The sequence below is a fragment of the Triticum aestivum genome, chromosome 5A (genome assembly GCF_018294505.1).
Source record: "Triticum aestivum cultivar Chinese Spring chromosome 5A, IWGSC CS RefSeq v2.1, whole genome shotgun sequence".
Lineage (NCBI taxonomy): Eukaryota > Viridiplantae > Streptophyta > Magnoliopsida > Poales > Poaceae > Triticum > Triticum aestivum.
The window spans coordinates 439031948-439042943 of record NC_057806.1 but is presented as its reverse complement, the minus strand read 5'-3'; the positions used below and the strand labels follow the sequence as shown (position 1 = coordinate 439042943).

The 10996-nt window shown below is 50.2% G+C and overlaps 2 protein-coding genes and 1 pseudogene across 2 annotated transcripts; all 3 read right to left on the bottom strand.

Moving 5' to 3' along the window:
* Positions 1–2577: 2577 nt before the first annotated feature.
* LOC123103851 (UBP1-associated proteins 1C) lies at positions 2578–5668 on the bottom strand. The gene is made up of 3 exons (XM_044525536.1): positions 5269–5668; positions 4483–4721; positions 2578–3953 (listed from the first exon to the last, which is right to left on the bottom strand). Exons 1-3 carry the CDS (start codon positions 5324–5326, stop codon positions 2838–2840), a joined length of 1413 nt encoding a protein of 470 aa, XP_044381471.1. The 5' UTR covers positions 5327–5668; the 3' UTR covers positions 2578–2837.
* A 250-nt stretch (positions 5669–5918) lies between these two features.
* On the bottom strand, positions 5919–10171 carry LOC123103850 (uncharacterized). Its single transcript, XM_044525535.1, has 3 exons — positions 9956–10171; positions 7491–9001; positions 5919–6914 (listed from the first exon to the last, which is right to left on the bottom strand). The coding sequence occupies exons 1-3, from the start codon at positions 10047–10049 to the stop codon at positions 6387–6389; spliced, it is 2133 nt and encodes a 710-aa protein (XP_044381470.1). The 5' UTR covers positions 10050–10171; the 3' UTR covers positions 5919–6386.
* Positions 10172–10435: 264 nt separating this feature from the next.
* The window catches only part of LOC123101362 (hydroxycinnamoyltransferase 4-like), a 1975-nt pseudogene continuing 1414 nt past the window's right edge, over positions 10436–10996 (bottom strand).

The following is a 10996-nucleotide window of genomic DNA, read 5'->3' as shown; positions in this document are numbered from 1 at the left end:
TACCTCCTCTATCTTCTGTTGGTGCCTGCTGCTTCTGGAATGATCCTCAAATTGAGATTTAGAATTACATTCGGCCTCGCACATTGTGCAATGCCATTCCGAGGGTGGTTCTTGGCTCATGGCGACTCGTGGTGCATTGTTTTTCTCTTGCCTGCAAGATGGTGAATTCCGAGGGTGAATGTTTAGTTGGTGTCTCTTGCCTGCAAGATGGTTCTCCAAGCCAGCAGCACAACATTACAAACTCGGAAGCTGAGCGGACGACCAAGCACGCCGCAGCCGCCAACCGGTTCAGGCATCCGACGTCAGCTTCCGCGGTAGCAACTCCAACCTTTCGCCAGAAGGCAGCCGCAAACGAACAGGAGAGGATCAGATGGTCAGCAGTCTCCATCTCGTTTGCGCAGACGGGGCAACCAGCCCCATTCGCCTCCACAATGTGTTTCTTGAGCAGGACATCCCTCGTGTGGATGCGCCGCTGTGTCAGCAGCCAGCAAAAGAACTTGACCCTCGATGGCACGCGGGCATTCCAAACGAACCCAGCATACGTGCGACAACACCACCGAACCGCATCAGGCTATACAGGGAGGCCGCAGACAGGCCTCCTCTCGGAGCGGCAATGTGAAGGAGGGTCCGATCGTCCCCAACCACCCGCCGAGGCGTGGAAGCAATCATTGCTGATACACAGGCCGGATCGCGCGCCCCAGCACTTCTGAGGCGCGGGGCAAGGTGGCGACGCAGCCCGTCGCTCCTCACTTGCCAGACTATGACCTCGACGTCAGTTGCGTGCGAGAAGAGGACGGGAAAGGCTGTAGACAGAGCCCCACATGGCAACCAACTATCAAACCAGAAGGAGACCGTGCATCCATCCCCCACATCAACCGTTGAGAGAGCACGGTATAGAGGGAGCATTTTCGCCAGGACCTTATCTTGCTCACCCAGGACGCGGCCACCATGCGCCAGTAGCGATTTTCCGTCCGCATTTCCCTAGACCCACTCGGCCCATCTCGATCGGGGGGTGGTGTGCAGATGGTGGATCATCTTCATCAGCAGACATTCATTTTGCGTAGCCAGGTTTCGCACCCCCAGCCCGCCCTCAGATTTGGCGCGGCAGACATGCTCCCGGGCAACCAAGCACTGCGCGCCCGACGCGTGTTCAGCCACATTCCACAAGAAGGCCCGCCGCAAGGCGTCGAGCTCGCGAATTAGAGCAAGGGGAAGGATCAAAGCAGCCATGGCATAAGTTGGCAGGGCATCCAGAACCGCGTTGATCAGGACGAGACGCGCCGCGGGTGACAAGAGCCGAGCCGCCCAGCCGGCCAGATATTTATCAACCTTTGCAAGCATTGGCGGGAAGCCTGAAAACTTCAACTTCTCCCAGGACAGAGGGAGCCCCAGGTAGATTTGGGTGAAAGAGCCCACTGCGCAGCCCAGCGCCCGCACAACCAGCTCCTGAGTCGCCTGCTCGACATGAACCGGCACCAGCATACTCTTGGAGAAATTAATCCGTAGTCCAGTAGCTTCCGCGAACATATCCAAGATCTGGCGAAGACGAGCTGCCCCGGCTTCACAGGCACGCATGACGATCAGCGTATCGTCTGCATACTGGAGCACCACAGCAGGGGCATGTGGCACCAGCGGGTGCCGCATCACGCCGTCTTGGCGAATCAGCCGCTGCAGCACATCGGCCACGATCAAGAAGAGGTACGGCGAGATCGGATCACCCTGGCGAAGCCCACACTTCAGCTTAAGCCACTTCCCTGGCACCCCGTTGAGCAGCACCGCAGAATGAGAAGAGCGCAGGATGGCGTCGATCCAATCACACCACACCACCGGAAATCCTCGAACTTCCATGACGGCTCTGAGACTCTCCCAGTTGATTGAATCGAATGCCTTGGAAAAATCAAGCTTCAGAACAACCGTGGGGGCAGCTCTTTTGTGGCAGCATTGTACGAACTCGGTTGCATATACGAAATTTTCAGAGATACTTCTGCCTCTCATAAAACCAGACTGGTCTTCATCGATCAGCACTGTTATCTGCTTCTGCAACCTCGTGGTCAGCCCTCTGCATATGATCTTGACGTCGCCGTTCTGCAGCGAAACAGGCCGGAAGTCCGCGGGGGTACGCGCAAGTGATCATTGTCTGTACATGATGGATTGATTGACGGTGGATGACAATAGAGATTTCCTGAAAACCTGTATCATAAGTTTTTTAATGGACAAAAGATTTAACTTTTAGCAATTGAGGGGAGTTAGATTTTGGTTCAAATTATAGATTAGTGGCGGTCTCAATTGTAACTTGTGAAACACCAAGATTTAATGGACAATAATCATCTTGGTTTTGGTTCACATTTTTCAAAGTAAAAAGGGCAGCTCCAGTGCATGTAGCTCCCGCTTGCGCAGGGTCTGGGGAAGGGTCCGACCACTTTGGGTCTATTGTACGCAGCCTTTCCCTACATTTCTGCAAGAGGCTGTTTCCAGGACTTGAACCCGTGGCCTCATGGTCACAAGGCAGCAGCTTTACCACTGCGCCAAGGCTCCCCTTCACATTTTTCAAAGTAATTCATCATAATATATTCTATCGACGCAAAAAAAAAATTATGATTATTTACACTATCTTTTGAGGCTTGTATCAGGGTGTCATTTTTTCAAAGAAAATTTGTAAGGGTGGCTACCAGAGTATAAGTAGGAACTCAAATCCATGAGGACTTAACCCAGATGGTGGGATTGTATGGCAACTCCCCTCAACCAAATGCATTGGGATCACTTCCTCACGGTGTCATACTGTCATCTATAGGCTGGTATCACTATTATGTTGTCCGGGCTTTGCAACCTCTCGTCCTCTACAACTGCCATAGATGCCCAGATCGACATTTTTTTTTCTTTTCGTCGAGCTTTTCCCGGTGCTTCTTCCCAGCATGATGATGTGCCAGCATTTTACCACTATTACACTGCAAATTGCACTGCTCACAGAAATATACTATCTGCCGTTTCTCCAACTTTTCTGAGTTCGCATTCTTCCTGTTAGAGCAATCTGAAAGTAGTTCATTTGCAGCCTTACGACTGCTCGCTTTCACGGTCTTGCCTTTTCCGAGTACCTCCTCTATATTCTGTTGGTGCCTGCTGCTTCTGCAATGATCCTCAAATTGAGATTTAGAGTTACATTCGGCCTCGCACATTGTGCAATGCCATTCCGAGGGTGGTTCTTGGCTCATGGCCACTCGTGGTGCATTGTTTTTCTCTTGCTTGGTTTTCGCGCTTAAAACCTGAATGTTTAGTTGGTGTCTCTTGCCTGCAAGATGGTTTTCCAAGTCTGGTTCACAAGTACAGTGAGCTTGGCAAATTCTGCAGGCCCATCTTGAATCTGGATTCAGTTTTTCTTTCCTTGCCATGTTCTTGCCTTCAAGCAAGGACTGAACCTTTGCGTGGTGTCTTATGCCCCTCAGGTGGCTGTTCAAGTCCGATTCGCTGGTACATATAGCTTGGCAAATGCTACAACTCCAGGGTGATGGTGGCTTCTCTGAACGCTTTGGCACATTGATGGCATGCGATTTTGCTTCCCCCGCCGCGACGTTCTTCGGCGTGGATGTGGCTGAGATGTTCTGCTGGTGTCTTTTGCCTTTGAGGTGCGCTTCCAACCCCGATTGGCCCGAGCCAGTTGCCTGGCAGGTATTGCAACTCCATTTTATTGAGGAGGTTTTCTTGTGCTCTGTACCAAGGGAAGGTTCTGCTGCCGTTGTCGCCTTCTGACCACTTGCCGTAGCTCTTTGGTCCAGTGTTGCTACATTTAACAAGTGCTTCTGCCCAGCATAATGCTGCTGCAAGTTCTGCTCACTGGTTGCTTGCACCTCACAGACGGTGCAATTCCATCTCATGGGTGTTTTGGGCTTCTTAACTGGTATGGTTATTCCTGTTAGTTCCCACTTCTCCGCGACCGACGTCTTAGTCTCTGGAACAGCCTGTTTGATATTTTGACTAGACCATCAGTAAGTGAACTGAACCTATGAAAACAAGGAGAACAGACTTGCTACTGAGTTACATGCAGTTCTAATAGGCCATTGGCAAGTTGACTTGTAAGAGCAGTTTTTTTGAGAATCAACTTGCAAGAGCAGTTAAGCTATTATACCAAGTTACATGAAGTTTGGTCAGGCCAGTAGTAAGTGATCTTGAAAACTTTTTTTTTCTTTAAAAAACGTGCACCAGCCTTACAGCAACAACCAGAAAAACCAAAGAGAAAACTAAGCAAAACAGAAAGAACAGCATAAACTAAAATCAAGTACTTGGGCAGTAAACTTGCCATGTTCCATATTTAAATACTACCAAATCTTAGGTATGCACAGTTAAAGAAATTCTCAGGTATTGTGAATTATGATCACAAGATAACCAGTTGGAGTTTGAGGGGATTCATGACTGTAAACAGCACCCTATAATATATCGAGACAAAACAGAGGACATATGTAAAGAGTACAAAATGGACAATGCCCTCACCCCACTGGAGTCCGGCAGCCTCTGCTCATCGGACGCTGCATTTTGTCGAGCCGCCTTACCCTCACATGTCGTCAAGCATTCGCCGGCTGGTGTCGGCGTGGCCTGCTGGCCGCCAGTGGCGGCGCGCAGGGCCATGGCACGCTCTATCTTGGCCAGCTCGGCCACGATGATCTCCTGGCGAAGGCGGTCCTTCTGGAGCTGCGACAGCAGCGCGTCCCTCATCACCAGCATCGGGTCTCCTGCATCAACAGCATTGTGTCAGCGTGACAAGAATTCTACACCAGCGCGTCCCTTAGAACAAGAGTTCTACCACATCTGATCTGCTGATTGAAGAGGAACAGTTTTGCAAGTGTGTTTTTTCTTCTTTTGGCGGTATGATTGAAAAAATTTATGGCTGATTCTTCTATCTTGTGCCTCACAAACAGATCCGAAGAAGAAGGGAAGAACAAATCCGAATCGCACCTGATCTACTTTTCTACGCCTGATGCTACAACAGTTCTAGAAGGTGGAGATTATGACGCAGGCTGGAACCTGCTTCCTTGCTGAAAATTGAGGTTTGAGTTTCCCCTTATTTATTTCTCATTCCCCCTTGTAAAGACCCCACGTAAATATAGTTCTCTAGTATAAATTGTAAGGTATCCCAGCGGTGTAGGTTGCTGAGTTCTTGGCACGGAATCGAAACAGTCGCCTGCATCTGAACCCAGGAAAACTGAAACAAACAAAAGAGCGGCCAGCGATCGGGAGGCAGCGAGGAGAAGGTAAGAGTGACAGTGACTCGACGGTTACCGTGCGGCGGAGGGCGTTGGCCGTCGTCGGTGGCTCGGCCGCGGCGGGAGAACTCCATCGGTCTGGTCCCAGTGGCAGCAGAGCAGCGACGGCGAGAAGAACCTGAGGCCGGGCCGCCGGAGTTGGTGGCTCTGCTCGGGGGACGAGAAGAGCAGGGGGCGGGCGTTCCAGGAAAAGGAGCGTGAAAAAGCAAATTGGTCCCGATCACAACGAATGGTTGATCGATCGCGGCGGCTTAAAGATGTTTTGCTTAGTCGCAAAGGAAACCGGAGACGAAATGCCGAAGCGAGTTTGAACGGTGTGGATGCATGCGTCGGAAACAAACATGGAATAAATGAGATCTTGTTTACACGGCATCATCCTATTTCCTGCAGGTTTCTACCATCTCCTCCAGTCAAAGATATCTCCTGCAGGCTGCAGTACTAATAAATAAGCATCCCTCTCCTACTCGTCTTTATCAAGCAACAATGGCTCTTTTCCGACCAAGGAGTACTGCCTGTTCACTATACACATGTATCTGTACAGACCAAATTGTCGAATAAAATCACGGGCACTTTGATTGCTGCCGACATTTCAAACGAAATCGAAATCAAATTCTCAAAGCAAACCTGCCACAGATGTGATCTGATAATCAACCAAAAGTTGGCGATTCTTCTGAAAAAGAAGCAAATGGTGTGGCGATTGTTCAAAGGGCTGGGGCTCACTCAAATCACAGAGCAGGTGAGATTGTAATAGAATTCATCTTCAGAGCCTGGTACTTAGCAAAGCTCTTCTTCAATTACAATGACTATCGTAGAACCCTCAGTCGATCAGCACTGGAAATCGGAGAAATCCGCTCTCTTTCGAAAAGGAGGAAAAGGGAACCACTCCTTTCTAGTTTAACTAAAAAGAATCTAGAAAAACTAATATGCACACCTGGATGGAACATGTTGACACCTAGGGACATAAACACTTAGATTCTTCACAAAATGAACTCCAGTGCAGCCACCGACATGAGAAGTTGCAGCTGCACCGTGCTAATGACATTTGCAGATTGACATGTTAATCAGACACTAACCCGTAGTACAAGAAACACGCAACTTCGCAACGAACCGCCGCTGCTCTGCAACTGCTGCCTCTCAATGGCGTGCCTGAAGGTTCTCCCTGTGTTTCTTCCCGGCGAGATGCGACTCCTTCACCTTCTCGCTGGAGTACTGCACTTTGCAGAGCTTGCAGAAGGGAAATTTGCTTACAAACTCCTTCCTCGGACCTTCAGTAGCCCTGCGGTCAGCGAAACGCTTGCCCTCCTCGTTGCCTCCTCCTGCCTGCCGGGTCTGTGCGCTCTCCTGATGACTCCTCCCTTTGGGATGGTGGCTCCCGGCTTCCGTGTGCAGGGCCTGCGTGCTCTCCTGCTGGCTGCTGCCCTTCAGATGGTTGCGCAAGTCAAATCCAAAGGCTTTCTGCCTGGACCGCAACGCCGCAAGGTTCAACCGGTGTAGATCGCCTGCTTTGTGTTGCATCAAGTCTTCTTCACAGGTCAGATTCACTTGACAGAGGGTGCAATTCCATTCTTCAAGTGGCTTCTGCCTCTTTGGTGATGGAGTTGTCACAACCGGTCCAGATACCGGTCTCCTTTTCACCCCACTAGGCGTGGTTTGGGTATTAGGCTGAAAGTTTGTTTAGATTACAGAGCATTAGTATAGTAAAAGACTAGTGAACAAGGAAGGTAAACTCTGGTAACTCTGGTACATATACTACCACTACTACAATCAAGTTCTACAATTAATTTTGACGATAAGATGTAAAAATATATATTAAGTTGCATATTTGAAGAACTTGCCTAACTAAAGTAGTTGCATATCTGAAGAACTTGCCTAACTAAAAGTTTGCATATCCGAAGAACTTGCCTAACTAAAGTAAGTTGCATATCCAAAGAATTTGCCTAACTAAAGTAGTAACTCAACACTTCTATGAAACGGGATCAGTAAGCTATTTGGTATCCTTTCTGTTTCACATTTTCTATATAGCACATACATGATGATTAACACGTTACATCCGAAGTGGCTACCAGGATTGTGTGTCAGTTTCATTAAGACCAAGAGAAAAGTATTTGCCATGTTGGTCACTGAAGATATTACTGAAGGGAGCAATTGCCATCAGCCACAACTTAAATATTGGCAACACCACAATAGCAAATGGAAGCAGAAACAAACAAGAACAAATTGAAAGATCAAGCCACTCACCTCGTTGAACGCTGGTCTCTTCTGCTCATTAAATGGGGACTTCTTGCCAGCCAGCGCATGTTGGTGAGGCGATTGCCTCCGCTCATCGATGCAATCTTTCATGGTAGGCTTAGCAGGCTTTGGCTGTTCACTTCCCTGGATTCCACTCTCCTCCATCAACTTTACAGCATGTCTATCCTTTTCTTCTGCTTCGTGCTGCTGACCAGAGACATCACGCTTTGGCTGTTCACTTCTCTGGATTCTATTCACCGTCAGCTTCACGGCATTGCCATCCTTCACTACTGCTTCACGTTCCTGACCAAAATTTTCACGCTTCGGCTTTTCACTTCTCTGTATTTTATTCTCCATCAGCTGCGCGACATGGCTGTCCTTCGCTTCTGCTTTGCGTTCCTGGCCGACGGCTGCACGTTTTAGCTCTTCGTTTATCTGAATTCCACTAGCCAGCAGCTGGACGGCATGGCCATCCTTCAATCCTGCTTCCTGTTCCTTGCCAACAGCTGCAAGATTTGGCTGTTCAGTTCTCTGAAGTTCACTCTCCATCAGCTGCAAGGCATGGTTGTCCTTCACTTCTGCTTTGATTTCTCGGCCAACGGCTGCACGCTTTAGCTGTTTGCTTCTCTCAGTTACACTCTCCATCAGCTGCATTGCATGGTTGTCCTTCGCTTCTGCTTTGCTTCCTTGACCAATGGATGCACGCTTCAGCTGTTCAGTTATCCGAATTCCGCTCTCCATCAGCTGCACAGGATGGCTGTCCTTCGCTTCTGCTTTGCTTCCTTGACCAACGGCTACATGATTTAGCTGTTGACTTATCTGAATTCCACTCTCCATCAGCTGCACGGCATGGCTGTCCTTCGATCCTGCTTTGCTTTCCTGACCAATGGCTGCACGCTTTAACTGTTCACTTATCTGAATTCCATTCTCCATCAGCTGCACGGCATGTCTGTGCTTCAATCCTGCTTCGTGTTCATGATCAACAGCGGCACGGCTCTCTATTGCCACCTCCTTGCGCAGCAATGCTGGCTCTGCTGGTTTGGCAACGACATTGGTCACAGCAGGTACCAAAGCTTCCACTGCAGGGTCCTTGCTCAGTGACCGGAATAGTTCCACTTCAGGAAACGCTGAAGGAGTTGCTACAACTGGCCTAGATGAGCTGCCGCGTTCTTGCTGCTCAGCATCATCGACTGGCCTTCGCTGCGGCACTGGTGACGGCGACCGTTCAACGTGTGGGTAAACAGGAGGTATCACTTGCCCCGAGGGACTCCTGTACCACCAAGAAGCTTCCTCACTGGACCGCGGCGTGCGGTACATCACCTCTTCCCGTGGAGTCATCAACGACAACCCACGCAAAGCGCCAAGCCCTGCTAAGCACGCGGTCATGGCGCGCTCTGTTTGGGCAAGCTCGCACAAGATCATATCGTGGCGGATGCGCTCCTTGTGGAGCTCGTGCAGCAGCTGCTCCCTCCTCAACACCAGCGCCACCATGTCTGCCTGTGGTGAGTCAGCATCATTGCCTTCTCGTTGCCAATGGACAGAACGATCAGTACTATAATAGGCCAAAGTATTGTACTAACCGTGCATCATATGATATTCTTTTTCATGGCATCACATGTTGTAACATCAAAATAATCAGAAAGTATTTATGATCATCACATCATAATATAATCATTATAAAATAGGGAAGTTTCGGATTTCTGGAGATATCTTTTGAAGGATCTGCCACTCTTAAATATGGTATGCGGTGATTTGCTACTTTTAATCCCAAAAATGAACACGACCCAGGCGCAGGCAGGATTGCGAGGCAGAGCATTGTGGATGACAGGGCTTAAGGTATCACTACCGACAGAGCATAGTATTTAGGCACATGGCGTGCACCGTTGCAGTGGTAAATAATAGCCTATTCATAGACTTGTGAATAATGTCTTCAAAGATTTATATGTTTAGACACAAACTTTTAGCGGTTTCTCTACCAAAAAAGTACAGTTTCGCTAATTCTCATTCGTCGGAGAATTTCTTAGTTCACAGTCGACCCCGAAAACCGCCGATCCGGCATTGCGCTATGTGCAAGATTTCATAATTTTCTGTAACTCTGAGAACAAACACTACATTCCTCTTTTGCCCAGGATGAACCAATTAGTACATCACAGTGAATATTTTTACAACTGTATGAAACTTTTTATGAAATCAACTGAGAATTAGGGTGAACAAAAACTGAATCGGAGAATGATCATCTGTCTCTCTTAGATTTGTACACTCTGCCGAAACAATCTCACGCTAATCCCCGAACCTCTCTCGCGATTCGCCAAAGAAAAAAAGAACTAGCAATGTGCAGTCAGGGACGAATTTCAACACAAGAAAAATTCACTTTCTTCCCACAAACCGCAAAGCATAGACATTGGAGCAACCGCAAGAAAAGAGAGGAGATTTGGCAGTCCCGGGCGAGAGAGGGCCCGGCGGAGCCTCATTACCGTGCGGCGGCGGAGGATCGGGGAGGCGGCGGCCATCGCCGACGCCAACGCCGTCGGCCGCGGCGGTTTCTCGGCCTCGCGCGGCGAACTCCATTGCAATGCCAGAACCGGGGCGGAGGTTTGGTTAGGGTTTGGTTTGAAGTGGAGGGAAGTTTTGGTTTTGGGACGGAGGCGCCGCGAGGGGAAGGCGGAGTCGCCCCTCCGATAGCGCGTTGGTTCGCGAGATTGGTTGCGAACTCGCAGCGCAACTGCCCCTCCGTTGATTGGGCCCGCCCAGCGCGCTGCGTCTGTGGGGCCCAGCCCCCGGCCCGTTGCTTACTCAAATTCGGATCACGTTTTCTCTAAAAAAAAAAGGATCACATGGTGTGGCAGTTCTTTTGCATGTCATTTTGATCCTTTTTCGCATGAAATTCTGATTATACACGAGTAATGAGTATTTGTGTATGAAGTTCGCCTAAGAAAGACATAATTTTGCTTCAATTCAAGGGTACAAGCACAATTCTGCCAGTTATTACTACATACTCTCACCTGCACAATACACATTACACGTTCACGTGGACGTAGCACGATCATCGACGGCGAGTCTCACTCCATGGCGGCCATCTCCTCGAAGAAGAGCTCCCTGAACCTCGCCAAGCGATCCGGCTCCAGCGAAACGGCCACCGCCACGTCGCCGCCCTTGCCCGGGCAGCTCATCAGGTACACGAACCCCGGGTAGAACATGAGGGCCGGCGCCAGGAGCGCCGGCTCGCCCCACCCGAAGTCGGCGTCGTGCGACGGCATCCCCATCCAGCTGATCACCCGCAGGTCCGTCCCCGGCAGCCCGCTACTCGGCAGCGCCCCCATGTCCGCCGTCTCCAGGTAGTCCACCACCGACCGCGCGTACTCGTCGCCCTGCCCCGTCGCCGCGCGGAGCCGCCGCGCCGCGAACCCGAGCGGGCCGGACAGCAGGTCGCCCACCCTGGCGGACACCGACGTGCGCACCACCGCGTTGCCGAAGTAGGCGTCCGGGAGCGGCGGGGACAGGCGGGCGCGCATGTC

Coding starts and splice junctions, on each gene's coding strand:
- LOC123103851 (XM_044525536.1), bottom strand. CDS start 5,326: ATGGAGTTCTCCCGCCGCGGCCGAGCCACCGACGACGGCCAACGCCCT. Junction 4,722..5,268: donor CCAACGCCCTCCGCCGCACG/GTAACCGTCGAG, acceptor CTGTTGATGCAG/GAGACCCGATGCTGGTGATG. Junction 3,954..4,482: donor GGCTGCCGGACTCCAGTGGG/GTGAGGGCATTG, acceptor AATATCAAACAG/GCTGTTCCAGAGACTAAGAC.
- LOC123103850 (XM_044525535.1), bottom strand. CDS start 10,049: ATGGAGTTCGCCGCGCGAGGCCGAGAAACCGCCGCGGCCGACGGCGTT. Junction 9,002..9,955: donor CGATCCTCCGCCGCCGCACG/GTAATGAGGCTC, acceptor GGCAACGAGAAG/GCAATGATGCTGACTCACCA. Junction 6,915..7,490: donor AGAGACCAGCGTTCAACGAG/GTGAGTGGCTTG, acceptor ACAAACTTTCAG/CCTAATACCCAAACCACGCC.